This window comes from Pan troglodytes, chromosome 2 (assembly GCF_028858775.2).
Source record: "Pan troglodytes isolate AG18354 chromosome 2, NHGRI_mPanTro3-v2.0_pri, whole genome shotgun sequence".
Taxonomy (NCBI): domain Eukaryota; kingdom Metazoa; phylum Chordata; class Mammalia; order Primates; family Hominidae; genus Pan; species Pan troglodytes.
Genome location: NC_086015.1, coordinates 93,446,727 through 93,468,985, shown reverse-complemented (window position 1 = coordinate 93,468,985; position 22,259 = coordinate 93,446,727). Strand labels below are relative to the sequence as shown.

General features: G+C 32.9%; 1 protein-coding gene across 7 annotated transcripts in view; it reads right to left on the bottom strand.

Annotated features, from left to right (window-relative positions):
* EPHA3 (EPH receptor A3) overlaps positions 1–22,259 on the bottom strand; it is a 369,016-nt gene that overhangs the window by 329,301 nt on the left and 17,456 nt on the right. For all 7 annotated transcript variants that reach the window (XM_516601.7, XM_009445906.4, XM_009445905.5 and 4 more), the window contains exon 2: positions 19,929–19,993. In XM_516601.7, the coding sequence (XP_516601.4) occupies positions 19,929–19,993 (65 nt within the window). The remainder of the gene's footprint in view (positions 1–19,928; positions 19,994–22,259) is intronic.

Sequence of the window (22,259 nt, the reverse complement as noted above, 5' to 3'; positions counted from 1 at the left end):
AACAAATTTACAAGAAAAATACAAACCACCCATCAAAAAAGTTGGCAAAGGATATGAACAGACACTTCTCAAAAGATGACATTTATGCAGCCAACAAATATATGAAAAAAAGTTCATCATCAGTTGTCATTAGAGAAATACTTTATGACTTTTTTTTGGCCTATCTGAATTGGCAGCATCATTACTCATGCACTTTGGGGGATTATTAAGTTAAATAAGGTTTATTTGAACACAAGCCATGTGAAACTGCAGCAGTTAGTCTGATAGCTGGGACAGCTACTAAGTGACTAATGGGCTGGTCCTGTGTATACATTGAGGATACTCTGGAGAAAGGGATGATTCATGCCCTGAGTGGGATGGAGCAGGACAGAGAGAGATTTCATCATACTACTCAGAGCAGTGGGCAATTTAAAACTTATGAACTATTTCTAGAATTTTCCATGTAATGTTTTCAGACCTCTGTTGACTTCTGGTAACTGAAAGCACAGAAATCAAAATCACATATAAGTGAGAACTACTGTAAGGATTTTCTTTCCAAAATTAGCATCTATTCATTTTTAACACTACATCTCATTTTTTTATTATTTTGATGTTAATTTTTCTTTTTTAACTAAATTATGCAACTTATTTTAAAGCCAAATATATTATTACACAGTGGTGTCTTCTTTGATGATATTGTTTGACTGAAGGAAATAAAGCAACAGTGAAATGGAGAGTGAGAAATTGATTCTAGACACGCTTGAGAAAAAAAAATTCCTCAGGAAACGATAAATACTGAATATGAATAAAAATAAAACAACAAATAACAATTGACTCAAAGGTCTCTACATTAGGTGACTAAGTGGATATTTAATACATTATTTGAAATAGACAACATAGAAAAAACAGATTTTTAAAAATTTGACTTATTTAAATCAACTTAGTGAAAAGAATGGAAGGATATAAGCTATTGAATGTTATAAATTCAGACAAATTTATAAAGAAAAGATTGCAAGATAAGATCTTTCAAAGAGCTATATTATGAAGATCATTCTATATTGCTTTAAATAACTGTGCTAAGAATTGATTTAGCTGAAATAATATATGCATGTATACATATCTGGAAATTGAGTATGTTCACACAACAGTTTTATTAAGAAGTTGATATGATGGATATTATTTTAAATATTTTTGTATATTTCCTTGAAGAATCTCTATATAAAGGTAAATACACTATTATGTGTGTGTGTGTGTCTGTGTCTCTGTTTGTGAATATATGTAATACACACAACTAAAATAGAATGTTTCTAACTTGTTTGATTTATAGAAAATAAAGTAATTCATTAGCAGCAAAGTTTTGAGAACAATGACTCAGGTAGGGAAAAGAATATCAATTTTGTAATCCCTGTCCCTGTCTCCCCTCCTCTATTAAGAAAACAAAATTTTGTTTAGAGGATGAATTCTTTTCTTCCTGGGAAGGAGAAAGAACTTGTCTTATTTTATGAGGGTAAATTCAATTTTATTTTTACCCTGTTAAATCATCGATCAAATCCAGCGGTTTTATTAAATTCTTACTATTGATACTATAAGAACGATATGATTGTTATTTCTTAATTTATTTCAAACAGTTCAACTAAAGTAGGTCAACAAACTGGTATATTTCAATTGGTAAATTATGCCTATTCTGGACTTTTTTCCTCAACTCTTATTAAACACCCAAAGTTTAATAATCAGCTTTGGGCATTGAAAATATAAACAATTGCCATTTGTTATTACTGTAAAAAGAATCAAACAAAAACAAAACACAAACACAGAGTGTTTGGAAACGAGGAGCAAGCCTAGTATTCAGGACTCAATTTAAGCAAAAATAAATAATAGTATGGTACTGTAAAAATAACAAGAAATGTAAAAGAAATGCACACTGTCATCTTACAAGTGATAATATGAAAAGAAATGAAAGTGTTCATATGTGCAGATATTTTCTAATAGTAAACTGCACTGAAAGGTTTGTTGTAATGTTACCATTAATAATTCCAAAAGAAAACTAAGTTCAAAAAGAAGCACACCTCAATAAGTACAAAATGGAAGGCACACAAGGACAGAGGCTTCTTTTGTAAACTCAGAATTCAAAATGGCATGTGTAGAACTGGAAGGATACATAGATGGTCAAAGCAAACACAAAACAGCATCATATGTGAGAAGATGTGCAGGAATCTTACATGCATATCACTAAGTGAATAAAGCCAGTCTGAAATAGATGCGGATTGCATCACCCCAACTATATGACATTCTGACAGGGAAAACGACAGTCAGCAAAAAGATCTGTGGTTGCCATGGATGAGTGGGAGGAGGAAAGGAATGAGTAGGTGGAGCATAAGGGATATTTAGGGCAATTAAACCGTTCTGTATGATATTGAAATGGTGAAAATATGTATTACGCATTTGGCAAAACCAACAGAACTGTAGGATACAAAGAGTGAACTCTAATGCAGACTACGTACTTAAGTTAAAATAATGTATCAACACTGGTTCATCAATTTTCAAAAAACACACCCCAGCAGTGCAAGATGTTAATTATGGAGGAAACTGTGGGGGTAAATGGGGAATATATGTGAACTCTCTGTACTTTCTGTTCAATCATTCTGTAAGCTTAAAACTGCTCTAAAAATAAACCTATTAATTTTAAAAAGTTAAACTGATGACAAAATAATATGTGGTAAAATATATTATTGACTATAAATAGAAAAGAAAAAAATTCCTTCCTACTAAATGCAATGTGGTACCCTGGATTGGATCCTGGAACAGAAAAAGGAAGTAACTGGAAAATATAGTGAAATCTGAATAAAGTCTGTAGCTTATAGTAATGTACCTACATAAATTCTTAGCTTTGATAGTGTACCACAGTTATGTAAGATTTAACATTATGAGAAAGTAGGTGGAGAGAATGGCAACTCTGTACTATCTTTGCAACTTTTCCGTATATCTAAAATTATTTCAAAAAGAAATTTTTTAAAACCCGCATTATACATGAAATAATTGACAGCTAGAGTGAAATTTCCAACCACTATAGACCATATTCTTTCTTGACTTTGATAGCTGTAGTGCAAGAACAAGGCAAAACACACTAATATACTTGGTCCTTGTGGGTAAGACTTGTTTCTAGCTTTCTTTTGACTCTGAAATATCTAGCGAAAAAAGTGCTTATACATTACTAATGACTGATTCTTAATCACCTAGAATCAAGTGAAAACAAGATCTTTCAACGCCACTTAGTAGTACAGATTGGGTTATATTAATTAACATGACAGCTTTCTATTTAATTTGAATTATTGCTTATAGACCAGCTACATTGTATATTCCAAAAGAAACACAAAAGTATTACTAGAAAAGTAAAGAGAAATCTAGTCTCATTAAAAACAATGTATTTTTTTTTCCCAAACTATGTAGGTATCATGCAGAATTCCGGACTTAAAGATTTTATAAATATAATGTTATAGTTCCTTTTGTACAGGCAACCTTTTCATTTTTTCATTAGTTATATTTTATAGAATATTCTATAAATAATATTTAGATTCTTTCATGTTAAGATATTTAATAATTAGCTAAAAGGTTAAAAGAGGATTTCCCCATTCTATTGTTAAACATGTTACAGCTAGTTAACTGTTCAGTCATTTCAATTTTTTGAACGTAATCTTCATTTAGCATTGTGCCGGATCCATGCTCTTTTTTGAAAAGGCATAAAGGGGATCTCTACTGCGTGAGGCTATTGAAAGATTTGATGGCTCACTGGTCTAAATCAACCCATGAAATTCCTAATGATTATAACAATAAAAATAAAGTATGTAAAATTTAAATAAATGGCTTTTTTTTTTTTTATACTTTAAGTTTTAGGGTACATGTGCACATTGTGCAGGTTAGTTACATATGTATACATGTGCCATGCTGGTGCACTGCACCCACTAACTCGTCATCTAGCATTAGGTATATCTCCCAATGCTATCCCTCCCCCCTCCCCCCACCCCACAACAGTCCCCAGAGTGTGATGTTCCCCTTCCTGTGTCCATGTGTTCTCATTGTTCAATTTCCACCTATGAGTGAGAATATGCGGTGTTTGGTTTTTTGTTCTTGCGATAGTTTACTGAGAATGATGGTTTCCAATTTCATCCATGTCCCTACAAAGGATATGAACTCATCATTTTTTATGGCTGCATAGTATTCCATGGTGTATATGTGCCACATTTTCTTAATCCAGTCTATCATTGTTGGACTGTAAACTAGTTCAACCATTGTGGAAGTCAGTGTGGCGATTCCTCAGGGATCTAGAACTAGAAATACCATTTGACCCAGCCATCCCATTACTGGGTATATACCCAAATGACTATAAATCATGCTGCTATAAAGACACATGCACACGTATGTTTATTGCGGCATTATTCACAATAGCAAAGACTTGGAACCAACCCAAATGTCCAACAATGATAGACTGGATAAATGGCTTTTACATTTAAAAAATCTTCTTTTTTTTGGTGCACTTTGGCCACAGTATTTGATGAGAGATTATCCTATTCTTCTAAGATGACAATTCAAAAGTGTCTATTTCCTGAGGAAGTACTCTAAAAGCACGTTAATATAAGTAACAGTTTATGTCAATTTTGAATAAAGACCAATAATTAAACAATTAAAACATCCTTTTACTTTGCTGTAAACATTTTGGGATGAAATCAATGTTAATACTCATGAGATTTTTTTTGGTATGTTTAAAGCAGGCCTATGGCCACTAAAGTTAGCTCATTTACTTATAAGTGCCTTGAGAGGTTTCATGCTCTGTTTATTTACAGCCACTTCCTATGGAACAGCCCCTGATCTAGTAACAGATTAAACAATAACTCCTCTCCCATTTAAACATTGCGGTAAATATATACCAAAGTTTCTATTAAGAATCATAATTTCTACAAATGTTGTATCTATCATTTCAGTGCTTTTCAAAGGGAAATTGAACATTGGGGGAAAAAGTGATATGGTAGACATTTCCTAAGGCTATTATTGTTTAAAATTCTATTTAAAGTTTCATGATTACCTCCCTTTTGTCAACCAAATATCATGAGTATATTTTATAATTATATTTAGAAACTACCAGTTTTAGATAGCAAATAGCATACAATATAAAATTAATATTTAGAAAAAACTTTTATTTTTAGCTTCTATATATACTCTACCTCCAAAATACCCATAATTGACTCTGCTAAAACTCTAGAAGAACATTATATAAATTTCTTCAACTGCCTGGAGGAATCTGTGTAAAAATTTCCTATCTTCTAAATTTCCAGCAGTTTAGAAATTATTTGTAACATGGGGCCATGAAACAATTTCATATATTGAAATAGCACATGGGATACCACTGGGTATGTTAGGATATGTGTTATAGATGCAGATATATGTGTAGATGTATACATAGATATATTCACACCTAGACGTATGTGTGTATATATATATAACAGATCACATCTCTTTTTAAAGTTTCATTTAAGTTCTATCCTTTAAACTTTCATAATACCAAACCATTTAAATTTATTTGCAGGCTAAAGCCTTAGTATTAATGTAGGACATTGGTTCTTAAAGTGTGATCTTTGGACAAGCACCATTAGCAAGGTAATCCATAACTATAAGGGTGGTATCCTTCAGATGGTTCTGATGTACTCTAAAGTTTGGGAAACATTGATCTAGGAGAAACCAAGACATGCATCAGTTATCATCAATCACAATATCATGGAAATTTTCCTTGATTTCTCTACCCCCTTTCTGCCTAGTTGACACCCTTTCTTATAGAACAGATAGCATAAATCACCTGGCATCTATTACCTCCTTTCCATATCTTGTTAGACCTCTTTCTCTGATGACTTTGGTAGACCATCTGATCTCTGCACCTCTAGTCTAAGTCCATGGAGTAAACATCCTAATTCCCAGACTTCATAACAATTTTGCATTAAGATGGAAGCCAAACCCTTGGCATAATGTATGAGGCTCTGTATTGGTCTTTTCCACTAAACTTTAAGATTTCCTTGGAAATAGCTTACTTCTCTTACAATATGTAGTATAAAGTAGTGGTGACGTGCATTTTATGGGAATCAGATTGTCTGATTTCCATTCCTGATGTTTTTACTTACTAGATTTGTGAATTTGTTCGATTTATTTAAATTCTTTGGGTCTTACTGTTCTCTCTTGTAAAACTTCATGGGATTGTGGTGAGAATTAAATGAAATGATATATCGAAAGCACTAGGAATAGTATATAGCCCTTTAGAGAAATATTAGCTATTGTATTGTTTGCATCTCTACTGCCAACAATAGTACCTAGTACACAGCAGGAGCTAAAGCAGTTGTTGGATAACAGAGTGAACAAATTTCAATGTACTAAAGATTCTACAAGCCCCTTGTATGCTACATAAACTATTAAGAATTTGATAGGTTCTAGAAACAAATATTATCTCATATATTTTCACTTCTGAAATAATGCTATTACACTTAACCTTCCCCTAAATGTTTTCCTCTCCTCAACTTTTCTTTGAATCAGAATCACTTATTTCAGAAAATAAAAGTGTTTATTTTCCAAGAGATAATCACTAAAGCAAATTTCACCACAAAGGTTTTTTGGGAGTTATAAAGCTCATTTGTTCTGTTTTATATTTTAGTCTCCAAAAATTGTTGAAGGACTAACTTGTTACTCTAATTTATATTATCCAATTATTTTGAAAGCTACATATGAACAACATGTATTTAGTGATTATTTTAGCAGTTCAGAAAGCACAAAATAAAGCCAACAATTTAGAGATATTTTAAATCTTGAGAATTTACTGGCTAGAAGATAACATATTCAATCCTTCCGTTTTAAGACTAGTTGTAGGAAAATGATATACTAATTTTTAAAAGATCTTCAAAAATTAATTGGCTTATACAGAAATTGAAACTATGTGATATTTATTTTAGTTACATAGCAACATTTGAAAATACTCTTTCAATGCAAGCAGATTTAGATTAATCTTTGAATTCAAGCTAAAATCAATTTCTACTTGTCAGAAAATGAGTTAAGAATCTTTAGTCGTCAAGTGACAGCTCAGTCTCTGGATCATAAATCAAGTTGTGATGAAGGGATACACATTCACGAGAATGGAAAGCTAATAATAATCCTATACAACCTGATTTTTCTCTTGGGCTTATGAAAGATCAGCATTTTTCACCTGCTGAGAAAAGTAGCTCTATTTTGTCTGCTGTGTCTCCAGATTTGGATATTATCTTGGGTGCTGCTGCAATGCATGACACTCGGTTGAAGTAGTCTTGAAATTCTATAAAGTATAATCTGATAATATTAAACTACACAATCTTAAATCCTTCTTTGTCACTGTGCACAGACCAATACTCCTCCACAGAGAGGAGGAATGAAAAGAGCACCGAACCCAGACCCAGAAGGTAATGACGTGACCTTCATCAAGTCACTAAGCCTACTTGAGCCTCAATTGCTTGTCTATCTAATTAGAGTATTGCACTAGATGATTTCTATAGTCACTGCCTCTTCTGCCACCTCTAAAATTTGATTACTCATTCAAATATATTTTACTCCTCTAAATAAGGTAAAATTTTGCTGCCTTTAATGGAAAATGGAAGCAGCTCTATCAATAAACGTTTTCACAAAATTCTACATATAATATTTTTATGGCTTATTTGCTGCCTTTTCAGCACTCAGGATAGGCAAATTTCCATCAAAATTGTGTTACTAATTCAACTTAAGAAATGGCTACCTAGTACATCCATCCAACAATATGGGTATAGATTACATATTTATTCAGGGAATTTCTGGACAAACACAGTTTACCAAATTGACTCATATCACCCACAAGATTTAAATCCTATTGAAGACTTTTGAGTAAACCTATGAAGTGTGCGGCTATCAGTTTTCCTGGGATTCCATGGCATGGAATAGTATCCAAGTATAGACCATCCAAAATGGTTAAAATTCTTTTAAAACATTGCATTTCATCTCTCCTTTCTTGAATAGGCTAGGCTGTCTCCCCGATTGCTGGATTCTTGGTCTTGTCACTTTACATTGAGAAGGGAGGTAGCCATTTACATTTTTTTAAAAATTAGCTTATTCTTAACCTTGGGCCCAAAAGAATATTGACTGTTATACAGAAGGGAAATATAATAACTTCTACTGCGAGAGTACCTTTCTGTCCCCCAACACACACTCTTTTGTTTGTTTCTTTTGCTTTCCTTAGTTTACTAGATAATTTTCATGTTCACTGAGTCCTCTATAGGTCCTACAAGTTACCCAGTTTTCCACATATGACTTCTCTTTGTTTTGTGCCTTTATAATAAATACTATAATCTGATTAACAAAAAAGAAAAGAAAAGAATGAAGATTTGATTTTTAAGAATAGCCCTTCCTGGAGTCTTAACAAAATAATAAAAGTTCTACTTGATGCTAAATCCTCAAGATATATAACCAAAAGAATAAAAGGCTCATTCTAGGTCCCATTAACCTATAATGGGAACTTTTACAGTGCCCTTTCTGACTCCTATTTGTTCTTCAATTACACTATCCTCCCTGATCACCTGCTTAAAATGTTGTCTTTGATTGATGTGAGCATTTTAGGGTGGCACACAAAATTCATCACAGTCTGATCCTAGTAACACTCTAGGAACAGTTAATAGTCATTTCCCAGACAACCTTATATTCTAGTAACTACATGACAGGGACTTTCCAATTCTGTATTCCCATTTTCCTATCACTTAATTCATTGTTTATTTAGTTTTTGGGTTTTAGTATCATCTCTTTTATCATGAGCAATGGATTCCAGATATATAAATACTGTACAAGTATTTGTAAATATTGAAGATACTACATGTGGTTCAAACTAAATTCCAAGAATACATGAGATAAATTTGATGACTTGGAAATAAATTCCTATGACAAATTTCCAGGAATAGATTTCCCAAGTTGCCAGGGAAACGCGCCTTTTCTCTTCCTGTGTGTTTATTGTAAAATCCAATATTTAAAAAATATCAACAGTTATATTAATCATGAATTATACACAGTGCTGTAGTTAGAGGTTGAGATGAACTACAGCCCCGAATCAAGCAGCAGCTGAATATCTTAGTAAGTACTGTGTGCCTCATTACATCAGATAACGATCTTCTAACACAGCGATCCCCAAACTTGAGTAGCATCAGAATCCCATGGACAGCCTATTAAAAATCCTATTGCTGGGCCCCATCCTCAGGGTTTGTAATGCAACAGGTCGTGATTGGGGCCCAGAATTTTGCATTTCTAACAACTACTGTATACAAGTTTAAAGGTAACAATTTTGATCTGTTAGTTTATATATATCAAACTGCCTTATTAACAAAATTAATAAAAACAATGTGTAATAATATGATTTTAAGCATATCAGAAAAATCCAAGTGTATCAGCCCCTTTGACATTTTTCTTCTTACGTCACATGTAATGGAGATGAATGATTTTAGCAACTCCCAAGGAATCTCATACATTACTTTGGTAATATTTTTATTCACATAATAATTTCTCCATAAAGTGAGCATCATATGCAGGAAAAAAAGTAATGGTAATCTACAGCTATTAAGGTTGCAGAAATACTTAAGGTGGTTTATATTGTATACATCATACCCATTAAGCATTCTTAGGTTCAATGACTATCATTTGGGACATGAGACTTATGTAAAAAGTATACTATACCATAGTTTTTATAGACTAAATTTAATTTCTTTTTTTAATCTTTCAAAAGAAATTAAGCGCCAGAGTGTAATAAGCCTAAGGGTCAAAATAATTAAAAATTTTAATAAAGGAGGCAATATTTTAAATAAGCAAAGCTTTTGTGTGAATTATTTTTATAAATTCTTGTTTTACACATAATGGAATGACACAGTTGAAACTCCTTTCCATCAGGGTATGCATCTTGTTCTTATATCCTTCATACAAAAGAACACTTGGAAGCTTGAAAACATAAAGTTTAGTCTGAATATACTCTGTATAAAATATTAAAGGAATAGGCCATTTCTTAATAATGCACAAACCTATTCAGTCTGCCATACACTATTTTGCATGTTTCAACACATTTAATGTATAATGAATTGAATATGAAAGCCATTCTTTTAAAATTATAATATGTATATTTTTGGTCACTTTTATTTTAATAACTGTGCATTTTTGACCAGAAAATATGCTAATTTGAAGTTGCACAACAAAACAGAGCTTAGTGCCAAAGTTATTTGTTTTAGAGAAAAAATGTTATCAATATGAGAAACTAGCAGAAGCAGAATTTTGTCTTCTATTTGAAATTTTTAAATCTACTTTAAAAAAATAAAGAATGATTATAGCAAATATATGAAATATTTAAACAGTCAAAATAGAAATGAAAATTATTTGACTACATCTCAGCTTTTTATTTAACTTTATAGTTAATATATGTTAGGTAAGGATCATAAAGCACAAATGAATTTATGAGTAAAGCTGGAGGAAATAAAACCCATGCACTTATGTTTCAAGTCTCCTTTATTTTAAATCCCACTAAGCTTACATCAAAGTAAAAGAAATGAAATATAGTACATGCCATATTTTTAAAATTCTAATCCAATCTCCTAAAACATAAACACTGTTTTGATGAAGAGAACACAATTCACATAGAGACATAGTGTTAGCAACAGAAAAATCACTTCTATTTTTTTAAAGCACCAAGATAACATTTTATTTTTTATAAATTAAAAGTTGCTAGAATAAATTCTATCTTATCTGATTTCTAGCACTTGTCCACATTTTCCCTTTTTTTTTTTCAGAGTGCATTTTGTTTCAAGGAAAGGGTCAAAAAAAAAAAAAAAAAAAAAAGCCTGTAAGATTTTGCCATGTTTTTCTAATTTAATCAGACATCCTTCCTTGAAAGGTCAGCATAATAGGTGAAAGTGACATACTTAAAATAGAGTTTAGGCAGAAAAATTTCAAGTGACCAAGAATCACATATCACATATGTCAAAACTTTGATGTTCCTGGATTGACTATTCAGCCTATGAAGTAGAATTTGGACTGTGATTCATAAAGGCAGAATCCCAGGTGATTATTGCTGACACACAGTTGTCAAAATATTATTTCTGCATATAAAACCCTATTCACAAAGTGAAAGCTAGAAATCCAGTTGGTAAGATTTTTAGAACCCGAACTTCCCAAATAGCAATAATTCTAATACTACAGGCAAATAACATCATACTGTAAAGTAGAAAAATAATTACTTATTTTAGAAAGTTTTTTTATTATTTTCATTCCTGTCTATGATTTATTCATTTTAAACAGTTGTATGATTTGCTCAACTGGATTTATTTACAGGATTCTCACTTTTTCACCTTGATAACAATCAATATAATTTTCAATATGAAGCTATCTTTATGTAGTTTTTTTTTTCAGTTAAACTTCAGTTCACAAGCCAGTTGTATTTTCTAGCTACATTTAACTAAATATGTCTGCTAGTACAAAAGACAATGTAATATATTTAATATAGATATATTATAGATTATACAAGATATATGCATTTATATATAAGAATTGTACTTAATTTTATGCCATTAAAAGAGACAATGAAATCCCTAAAAGACATTATTTCAAGTAATATAGTGTAAATCATCAAATTATTTTCAAAAAACAAAACAAAACAAAAATCGGTGCTAGCTTTCTTATTTGGGAAAGCTCTTATTATTCATTTTTTAGATAATTTTAATTAATGGGCAATTAATACAGGAACTGTAAATGCTGAGAGTTAAGGGAGAATTTCATGAAATGGGGATTGGCCTCACACAGCTTACAGTTTCCTGGTTGAAATAAAGATCAATCAAATGATTGCATTAATGTATAATTGTAAGCTGTGGATATACAACAAAGAACATGCATAAGGAGGTAGATGAGCTTATCAGATGTTGTATGCTAGGGATAGGGGTGAGAGTCATTTAGGAGGTGGTGGGGCAGGAGGGTGGCTTGTGAAAAGTCAGGAGGTCTCCATGAAGAAGTAACATTTGACCTGAAATCTGAAATATCAATATTTGAGAACATTCTCATCACTAAAAATTATAAATAAACTGCATACCAAATTACTATGTTTAAACTGCCTCAATTCTTAAGTTGGTGCAAAAGTAACTGCAGTGTTTGCATTGTTGAAATTTGCCATTTGATATTGGAATACATTCTGAATTAGGTGTGAAATATACATCATTTTAATGTGCATTTCTCGTTTTGTTTTTGGTAATAACTTATTATTTGCTGTTTGTTTTATATGTATTTTAGACTATGGAAATTATGTTAGACAAAAAGCAAATACGAGTGATTTTCTTATTGATGTTGAAAATGGATTGTAAAGCAGTGGAGACAACTCACAACACCAACAATGCATTTGGCTCAGGAACTGCTAATGAAGGTCCAGTGCAGTGGTGGTTCAAGAAATTGTGCACAGGAGACAAGGGCCTTGAAGATGAGGAGCATAGTGACTGGCCATTGAAAGCTGCGGCACTATTCACAATAGCAAAGACTTGGAACCAACCCAAATGTCCAACAATGATAGACTGGATTAAGAAAATGTGGCACATATACACCATGGAATACTATGCAGCCATAAAAAAGGATGACTTCATGTCCTTTGTAGGGACATGGATGAAGCTGGAAACCATCATTCTCGGCAAACTATGGCAATGACAAGAAACCAAACATCGCATGTTCTCACTCATAGGTGGGAACTGAACAATGAGAACACCTGGACGCAGGAAGGGGGACATCACACACTGGGGCCTGCTGTGGGATGCGGGGAGAGGGGAGGGATAGCATTAGGAGATACACCTAATGTAAATGACGAGTTAATGGGTGCAGCACACCAACATGGCACATGTATACATGTGTAACAAACCTGCACGTTGTGCTCATGTACCCTAGAACTTAAAGTATAATTTAAAAAAAAAAAAAGAAAGAAAGTTGACAAGGACCAACTGAGAGTGATCATCGAAGCTGATTCTCTTACAACTACACAAGAGGTTGCTGAAGAAATCAATGTTGACCATTCTGCGGTCGTTCGGCATTTGAAGCAAATTGGAAAGGTGAAAAAACTTGATAAGTGGGAGCCTCATGAGCTGAGCGAAAGTAAAAAAAAAAAAATGTTGTTTTGAAGTGTCATTTTCTTATTCTACACAACAGTGAACCATTTCTCGATCAGATTGTAACGTGCGACGAAAAGTGGATTTTATACAACTGGTGACAAGCATCTCAGTGGCTGGACCAAGAAGAAGCTCCAAAGCACTTCCCAAAGCCAAATTTGCATTAAAAAAGCCGTGGTCACTGTTTGGTGGTCTGCTGCTGGTCTGATGCACTGCAGTTTTCTGAAGCCCGGTGAAGCCATTTCTTCAGAGATTATGCTCAGCAAATTGATGAGAGGCATCGAAAACTGCAAGTCCTGCAGCCGGCATTGGTCAACAGAAAGGGTCCAATTCTTGTCCACGACAATGCCCAGTGACACGTTGCACAAACAATGCTTCAAAAGTTGAACAAATTGGGCTACAAAGTTTTGCCTCATCTGCCATATTCACCTGACCTCTCACCAACAGACAACCACTTCTTCAAGCATCTCCAGAACCTTTTGCAGGGAAATCGCTTCCACAACTAGCAGGATGCAGAAAATGCTTTCCAAGAGTTCGTCGAATCCCGAAGCACAGATTTTTATTCTACAGGAATAAACAAACTTATTTCTCGTTGACAAAAATGTGATGATTGTAATGGTTCCTACTTTGACTAATAAAGATGTGTTCGAGCCTAGTAATAATGATTTAAAATTCGTGGTCCAAAACCGCAATTCCTTTTGCAGCAAGATTGTATGCGAACTTTTGTCTGTGCAGATTATATGGAATAAAAATGAAGTGACATCAGAGGCAATGTATTGGGCTCTGAATTTAGAAGAGGTGCCTGCTGAGACTTCACACAACACTGTCAACTTTCCTTCTCCTAAATACAAATTCAAGACCTCAAGTGTAGACTGAGATTTAAGGAGACATGTAAATGAATTTAGCAAAAGAGTTTGAATTAAAATGGGAGAACTTCAAAGCTTGTCTTAGAATAAGAAATGATATTTATATAGCTCTTTCACATGTATTATATGTATTTGTATTCTTAGATGCATAGAAATATTTCATTTGCTCAAATCTCACTTGCTCTAAAGTGATATGACATAGGAATTACTCTAACTCCTTTTTTTAGAGGTGAAGACAAATGTTTTTCAAGATTTAAAAAAATTATTTTTGAGAGACAGAGTCTGGCTCCGTCATCCAGGCTAGAGTGCAGCGGCTCAGTCGTACCCCACTGCAGCCTGGAACTCTTGGGCTCAAGCAATCTTCCCACCTCAGTCCCCTGAGTAGCTAGAACTACAGGTGAATGCCACCATTCCAGGCTAAATTCTATTGATTGATTGATTGATTGATTGATTGGAGATGGGGTGTTCTCACTGTGTTTGCCCAGGCTGATCCTGAAGCCCTGGCCTCAAGTGATTCTCCTGCCTTGGTCTCTCAAAGCGCTGGGATTACAGGTATGAGCCACCTGGTCAGTTTTTGATTAATTGGCTTACATCTGATTATATAATAAGTGGTAGAGATAGAATGGAAATGCAGATGCCTCAATTCTAACCAATGTGCTTAACCTGTTTTACTACTGTATTATTTTTGACATCTTACTAAAGTACTAAAAAAGACAATCTGGAAAATATAAATAACACTATAATATACAATTATGCCATAGCCATAGCCTCCATTTAGAAATTAGAATATTTGAGCAAAGATAAAACATTCTATCCTATCAGGATGCCTTTTATTTGAAAGCATGAAAAACACTAAGAGTGGCTTAAATAACAAAGAAGAGGCATTCTTTCACATAATTCAGTGGCTCAGTGATATCAAGGTTCCATGCTGGCTTCTCTTATGCTCGCTGGGCTCTGCCTTTCTAGTCCCGAGAGAAATGCAGCTGCTGCAGACCCAGAACCTTTACAGAACAAGCCCAGATGGAGGAAATGCTGGGTCTCTCCCTATCTCTCCATCAGGAGGAAAACCTTTCCTAGAAATCACTGGACTTCTGCACCAGTCTCATTGGCTTTATTTACACTTGCTTCAACCAGTCCCTGCCACAATGACTATCATGGTCACGATTGGTTCTCAGGTGAATCAACATTCAACCCACGGAGTCGCAGAGGGGCCATTTTCCAGGAACACCTGGGAGGGTGAAAACTTGAACAATATCGATGTTTCTTTCATCAGCAAGGAGAATCCAGCGAACAGATATTGGGTGGGCAATCAACAAGCTCCCTATTTGCCAAAAGAGTGTTTTCCTTTAAGTGCATGTTCACCACTAAGACATCAATAAATATCTAAAGAAACCTTAATTCCACAATTACTAATTCCGATTCCTCTTTCTGTTTTCCACAAATATATATTACTCATTTCAGACAGTGCTTTTTCTACACTCCCTGAACCCTGCCAGTCCTCACTCTCTTCTTATTGGAGTTTCTTTAATTAAGTGAGTCATAGCTCATGATTTCTTTGTACTAGTTAATCAGAATATCAATACTATACTAAGTGAAAACTGTGTAGCTCGACCTTCCTTGGATCTCTCCTCCAATGCATTTATGTAATGATATGTAGTCTAAGAAAGTTTACGTGGTAGATTGACACTATCAATCAGTCAATCAATCAATCAATTTAAGTACAATCAATTTAAGTCATGTGTAAGCAAAAGGCTGTTTTTAGAAAAAAAAATAACCTAACAATATATAGAGGCTTTGTTATGTGTTGATTGTTCTCAAAATCAAATATTAATATTAGAACTATTGAATTATTTACCCAAATTTCTGAATAAAATTAAGCCCTGGATTGAAATATCATATCATTCATAGTTTATAGGGCCAGAGAAGGTAACTGCTTCAGTCTGCTTTGCTAAAGGCACCAAATATAATGCCAGATTATATGAGTGTCAAATAAAACTCTTTCATTGAATAATGAATTGCTATTCACGACCTCCACAAATAATTTCAGTTTACAAATTTGAGTATTATTTTCATGACCTTCATTTAGAGAAAATTAAAGTTTCATTAAATTTACTCCCAGATATTTATTTGGAGAATTAGTCCAAGGCCTAATAATATATGTAGTATCATATTTCCCTACAAGGTTTTCTCTAAGATATGAAGCACCATTTAAAAATGGAGATAGGGACCGGGCGCGGTGTCTCACGCCTGTAATCCCAGCACTTTGGGAGGCCAAGGCGGGCGGATCACGAGGTCAGGAGATGGAGTCCATCCTGGCTAACACGGTGAAACCCCGTCTCTACTAAAAAACACAAAAAATTAGCCGGGCGTTGTGGCGGGCGCCTGTAGTCCCAACTACTCAGGAGGCTGAGGCAGGAGAATGGCGTGAACCCGGGAGGCAGAGCTTGCAGTGAGCCGAGATCGTGCCACAGCGCTCCAGCCTGGGTGACAGAGCGAGACTCCATCTCAAAAAAAAAAAAAAAAAAAAAAAAAAAAAAAAAAAAATTGGAGATAGAAATACTACTCCCAAGAAAATTACCTAGGTGAATTGTAAAGTTTCATGTATGAATACGTCTTTGGAGGAAAAGGAAGAATAGAAATAGAAGAGAAATTATATGTAGGAATGAACTACTCTTCGCCATTTTTCTCCAAATATGTTAATTTTTTATAGCTCAGATGATACAAGCATTCCATGAAAGATTCAAGTTTGAAATGAATCACTTATTTTTTTTTTAAATTTATATTTCAACAGATTTGGAATTTAGAGCTTCTGATGAGAATATGATTGGAAGTTAGAGAGGGAGTTGGCAGTCTCCCAAATCTCCTTAGTTATGGACAGTTCCTGATGGAATGCTATTATTAATCCCCTAAGTAAGAGTTTCTCAATTTAGCCACTGTCATTTTAGACCAGGTCATTCTTCTTTTTAGGGGCTGCCATGTTCATTGGAAGATATTTAGCAGCACCTCTGGTCTCCCCTACTAAATGTAAAAGTGCCTGCTTTCCCCAGTTGTTACAAAAGTCTTCAAACATTGCCAAATATCCCACCGAGGCAAAATAAAAATTCCCTCTTCCCTTACTCGCTAAACCTGTTAAGAACCACTACCCTAAATCAAGAGTGAGAATTTGCAGTGATTTAATATGGTATATTATTGTTATTATGATTTTTTCCTCTTAAATTTACAGTCATATTTTAGTTATCCTCCAGTCAGATGTACTGCCAGTTATTAGAGTTAATTAATTTGAAAAATAACAAACTCAAAGTTATTTCCAGCTATTACTTGTCTTTTTTTAATGAAAAACGTTTCAGCAAGGATATCACAATTGTTATAAGTATCTATTTCCTTTAAAAACAATACAACCACAAAACTAATCTATCCTTGTCATATTAAAAATGAGAGCAATAACAAAAATTAATTGAATCTAGAGGCACAAATATTTGTATATGCCAGGCTATTAAATCCAAAACCTAAACTTACCATACATTATTTTCACCCAGTAATTTGGTCAGTTTCTCAAAAAAAAAAAAATCTAATGTTTTCTAAATCTGCACTATATATTTCCTTATATATATTATGGTTAACATAATATGTGGGAAATTTAAAGGAAATATACACTATATATCACCACAGAACAATAATTCACATCATTTGATTTTATTCTTTTTTTTAGCTTTGGAGTTCTCAGGTATCGTAAGTTTCATGAACTATTGGGGAGTGTCTCTTTTCTCCCTGCAAATAATAATGATAAGCTTGAAGAGAATGACCAACTGTTTTAGGCTATTTTATGCATCAGAAATAGGAAAATCACAGTTGCAAGATCAACAGAGGACAGCAATGAAGAGGAGCTAATGGGTCCGAGTGGGGATCTCTGAGACAACAGTAAACCAAAGAAGAAACTGAAAACTTTTGACTGTGGAAGCTATAAGAGATATCTGGGCAACAAAGAGACAGTAAATTGGGCCAGAGATGGGAAATGTGAAGAGGTAATTTATCCAGAGGTGTGTTTCTCAAATTCAATGTGCTAAAGAGTCACCTATTGAGATACACATTCTGATTCACAATGTCTGGAGCAGGGTCTGGTAGTCTGCATTTCTAATAATCTCCCACATGTTGATGTTGCTGGTTTGTCCCTGTGCCACACTTTACCCAGCAAGGTGCTAAGAATACCCCACTGTCTACCTCCCACATAGCTCTGGAAGTAGAAGTGCCAACTCTATCCCATCACGTTATCTATGAGAATAACATTGGGGGAATTCATTTCCCCCAATTCCCAATATAAATAATGTGTTACCATTATACCTTCTTTAAAGGAAAACATAAGCCAGACTGTTGCTGTGAAATATAAGATGATTTCTTGTTTTAAAAAATAAACATATACATATCTATTAGTTATAGATACTAATATAGTAATATATATACTATATTATTTAGTATATAGTATATATAGTATATAGTATGTCTATATATGGTATATAGTATACCATATACTAATATATAGTTACTAAATGTTACCATAGCTTTTGCTTTTCTTATATCCTGAAGCAGCAGGTTCTCTGGTATATTATCTGAAGGAGTAATGAAAAATTTAATTTCTAAAATCAAATTAAGGTGAGGTTTGACTTTTAGATGACTAGTTTCAAATGAGTTTTCCAGCTCAATCTTGAGTTTCAATTCACTCTTTATGACAACCTAGGCTGTGCTTTTATCCCAATCATTTGATTCCTTTTACACCTCTGGGAAAACCAAATTCTGGCTTACTTCATACTCTCTCCTCTAAAGTAACTAATGAAGGCTTGATTTTAGGTTTTGGCATATTGTCAAAGTCAAGGTGTGTCAGGAAGAGAAGCAGATACAAAGATGACAGATAGATGAAGTATCTCTGATGGAAAACATCCGCTGGTGAAGAAGCTGGTGCTATCATAAAAATGTGTATATTTAGGCACAAAAATCTAAAGACTGAACGCCAACACGAAGTGGAAGTAATTACAATCTCTTGAAAAGATGACTATCATAGAAGGACAGGAATACATAAATTTGTTCCTATGACAAATATTTCAAAATAGTACTTCACATATTTCACAAACTATACTTAGAAACAAAAAGGTATGCTCAGGAATTTATTACACAATTGTGTAGGGAAAAGAGTTTGAGAAATGTAAATAAAACCCCCCTCATTTTTCAGAAAAAATAAAAGAAAAATGTTCTCCCAGAAAAGCCTCATTATAGTCATTCAGAACACCAAAATGCTACACACTCTGTAATTTGTATCTGGATTGATAAAATACCAAAGCTATGTAAAAAGTTTAAAACTTAAAGGCAGCAGCAGATTTTTTCTAAGTAATATTCCCATTTTTAAGCTGATCTAGGCAAATTGTAGACATTTTAAACAAGTAAATTAAGACAACATAGGTTTACACTGTTGACCAATAAATTCTAACTACTTGGAAGAGTAGTTACCAAGGTTGATTTTAAGGCTATGACTTTGGAGATTACCATCTCCAAATACACACTTTCTACATTACCTGAAATTTAGACAGTCTAATTAATTCACCTATTCTGATCACATCAAAAAAAGTCACTCTTAGATCACTGACATGATGCCAATAATAATTAAACTATTTAATCAGTCCATTCAAGCAACTGATAAATTAAGGAGAAAAAAAATCTTCAAAATTCTCAGTAGCTCCATTGGACACAAATGTCAAGCTGTGCTACTCCATATATTGAATACTCCTATAAGTATAATTTGTCACCAGAAGTACAAGAGTTCTCTTTAGAGAATACAATAAATTCATCTGCTCCCTAAGACAGGTAATGGAGAAAATGTTTCCTTGTGATAGTTTATTGAACTCACCCCATGCGATGGATAAGAGATCCAGCCCAGCTCCCCTTGAATTGTTTTTGAATCCAGTAGATTGACTAAAATAAAACATAATACACACAGTTAATAACAGTGAATTATTTCTATTTGCTTCTGTTGAGTTCACATTGTCTGTTGTTGATGTTGCTCAAAAAACATAACTCTTCCTTCTCATTATAAGTCTATAATTAGTATAAAAAGAAGGAAATTACAAAAAATACACAGGGAAAGTTAAGAGATCAAAAGTTTCTGTGTCCTTTTAAACTGTTTGCATTTGTTTACAAGGATAAGTTAAATGTTCAATATACTGACAATTTCTGACATAATAATTATGGGTTTAAAGAGGAAACAATAAAAATGCATAATAGAAAACAACATTAATGCTAGCATATCAAAATAACTTCAAAAATATTAAATTTGATAAATTTACATATGATTCCACAATTAATTCATTTCTTAAATATGTTGCCAGAATGAATCAATTTATCTGTTTATTTATATCTAATATGACACCTTCATATCATCCCTGGCTAATACTCAACATATTATTCCTCAATGTGTATTTTTTAAAAATGTATTCATTATTTACTTATATGTAACACACAAAAAGCTTAACTACCAATTTGAGGAGAAATCAAAGTAAAACTATGTTTTATAATAATACCTGTGTAAAGCTTTACTTATTTAAAGTAATTATTTTTACTCGAAGGCTTTAGTGGTTTTACTCAGAACTTTGTGCTAGTTCTAATGACTTTTAATCGATATTTGTACACAAAAAGTAAAATATAGCATGCATATGGTGGCATTTTTAATATATTATTAAAAGAAGATGGAGCACTGTTTATTTTCCATACTGAATATTCATTTGTAATAGGTTAGAAAATAAAATATACAACAGCATTTCAAATACAATCAATAACAAAAGGTTCACTTTAATTGTCTATCTGACCTATTAAATAATGGAAACTGTGGTTTTACCTCATCTTTCTCCTAAATTAGAAAACAATCCCATGATTGACTAATGGAGGATGTGAAGGAAGGTTACATAAACTAAGCATGCATTATTAACATGAACCAGACCATGAAAATCAATAAATACAATAGAAGGGAATCATTTTCAGGGGTTACATATATACACAAACCAAAACATAATGTAAATACATACACCGCACAACATGTTCTCATGTTGTTTATAAAGTGTTTCCTGATACATGAAAAGCACCATCCTTTTAAAAATCATCTCAAGTATTTTTTTTTGCAAAGCAAACATTAATCTTATAAAATGTTAAGAAAAATAAATTGTGTATTTGATAGACTTTAAAAAATCATCTCAACTTTTTTTTTGTGAAGGAAATATTAATCTTATGAAATGTTAAGAAAAATAAATCACATATTTGATAGACATTAGGTTTCTAAATTTTCAAGCAGTACTAAAATTTTGATTATCTGGTTAGTTGATAAATAAATTAAATGGGTAAAAGTAAGGCTCTTGATCACTACAATTTAAAATAAATACAATTCTCAAAGTTAGATTCTTTACGTTTTGCTAGTGAAAGACAAACATAAACTTTACCTTTTATATTATAATTCCTTAATGATTAAAGAATTTTTTCCCAATAAATTAATCCTAATTAGAAGTAATTGTATTTAAATTAAAACAGAAGATAGATAGCCGCTGCATGGATTACATAGTATAATTTCCATAATTGAATTATTTCCCAGGATATCAGTTTGGAAATTAACAGTATGCTTAATTATATTGCAATTATCTCTGAAAAATAATTAAATACCCTCAACCAATTAATCAATGTTATAGATTATATTTCAGATCAGTGTTAGAAAATTTTTGAAAATATGAAAATACTTCCTCACCTTTAAATTAAAGGATATTACCAACATTTATTCTGATAAAAGATATACCTAGTTCAATTGTTAGTTGTGTGATACCAATCAGTTAATTTCTCTGAGCTTTATATGGGATTTGCATAGTAGAAATCATCTTGCCAGTATACATAAATTACTAGATTATATTTGCAATGTCCTTAGGGGTTTAAATGGCTTAATGTATCATTGTGTTCAGGTAGTAATTGCACATTACTAAATGATAATTATATGTTACTCCACATGCTAAGATCAATCACTAGTTTAATCTCAGTATTAGTAACCAGAGTGAGAAGAAGAAGATACGGTTATTACATAGACTCCATTTAGTAAATTACTTATTGGAATGTAGGTTGTCAACTAATGAATGACCATATCCTTAAGTTTCTTCTGATAATAAGAACAATGGAAAAGAACTGGACTAATCACATCAGCATTTGGTTT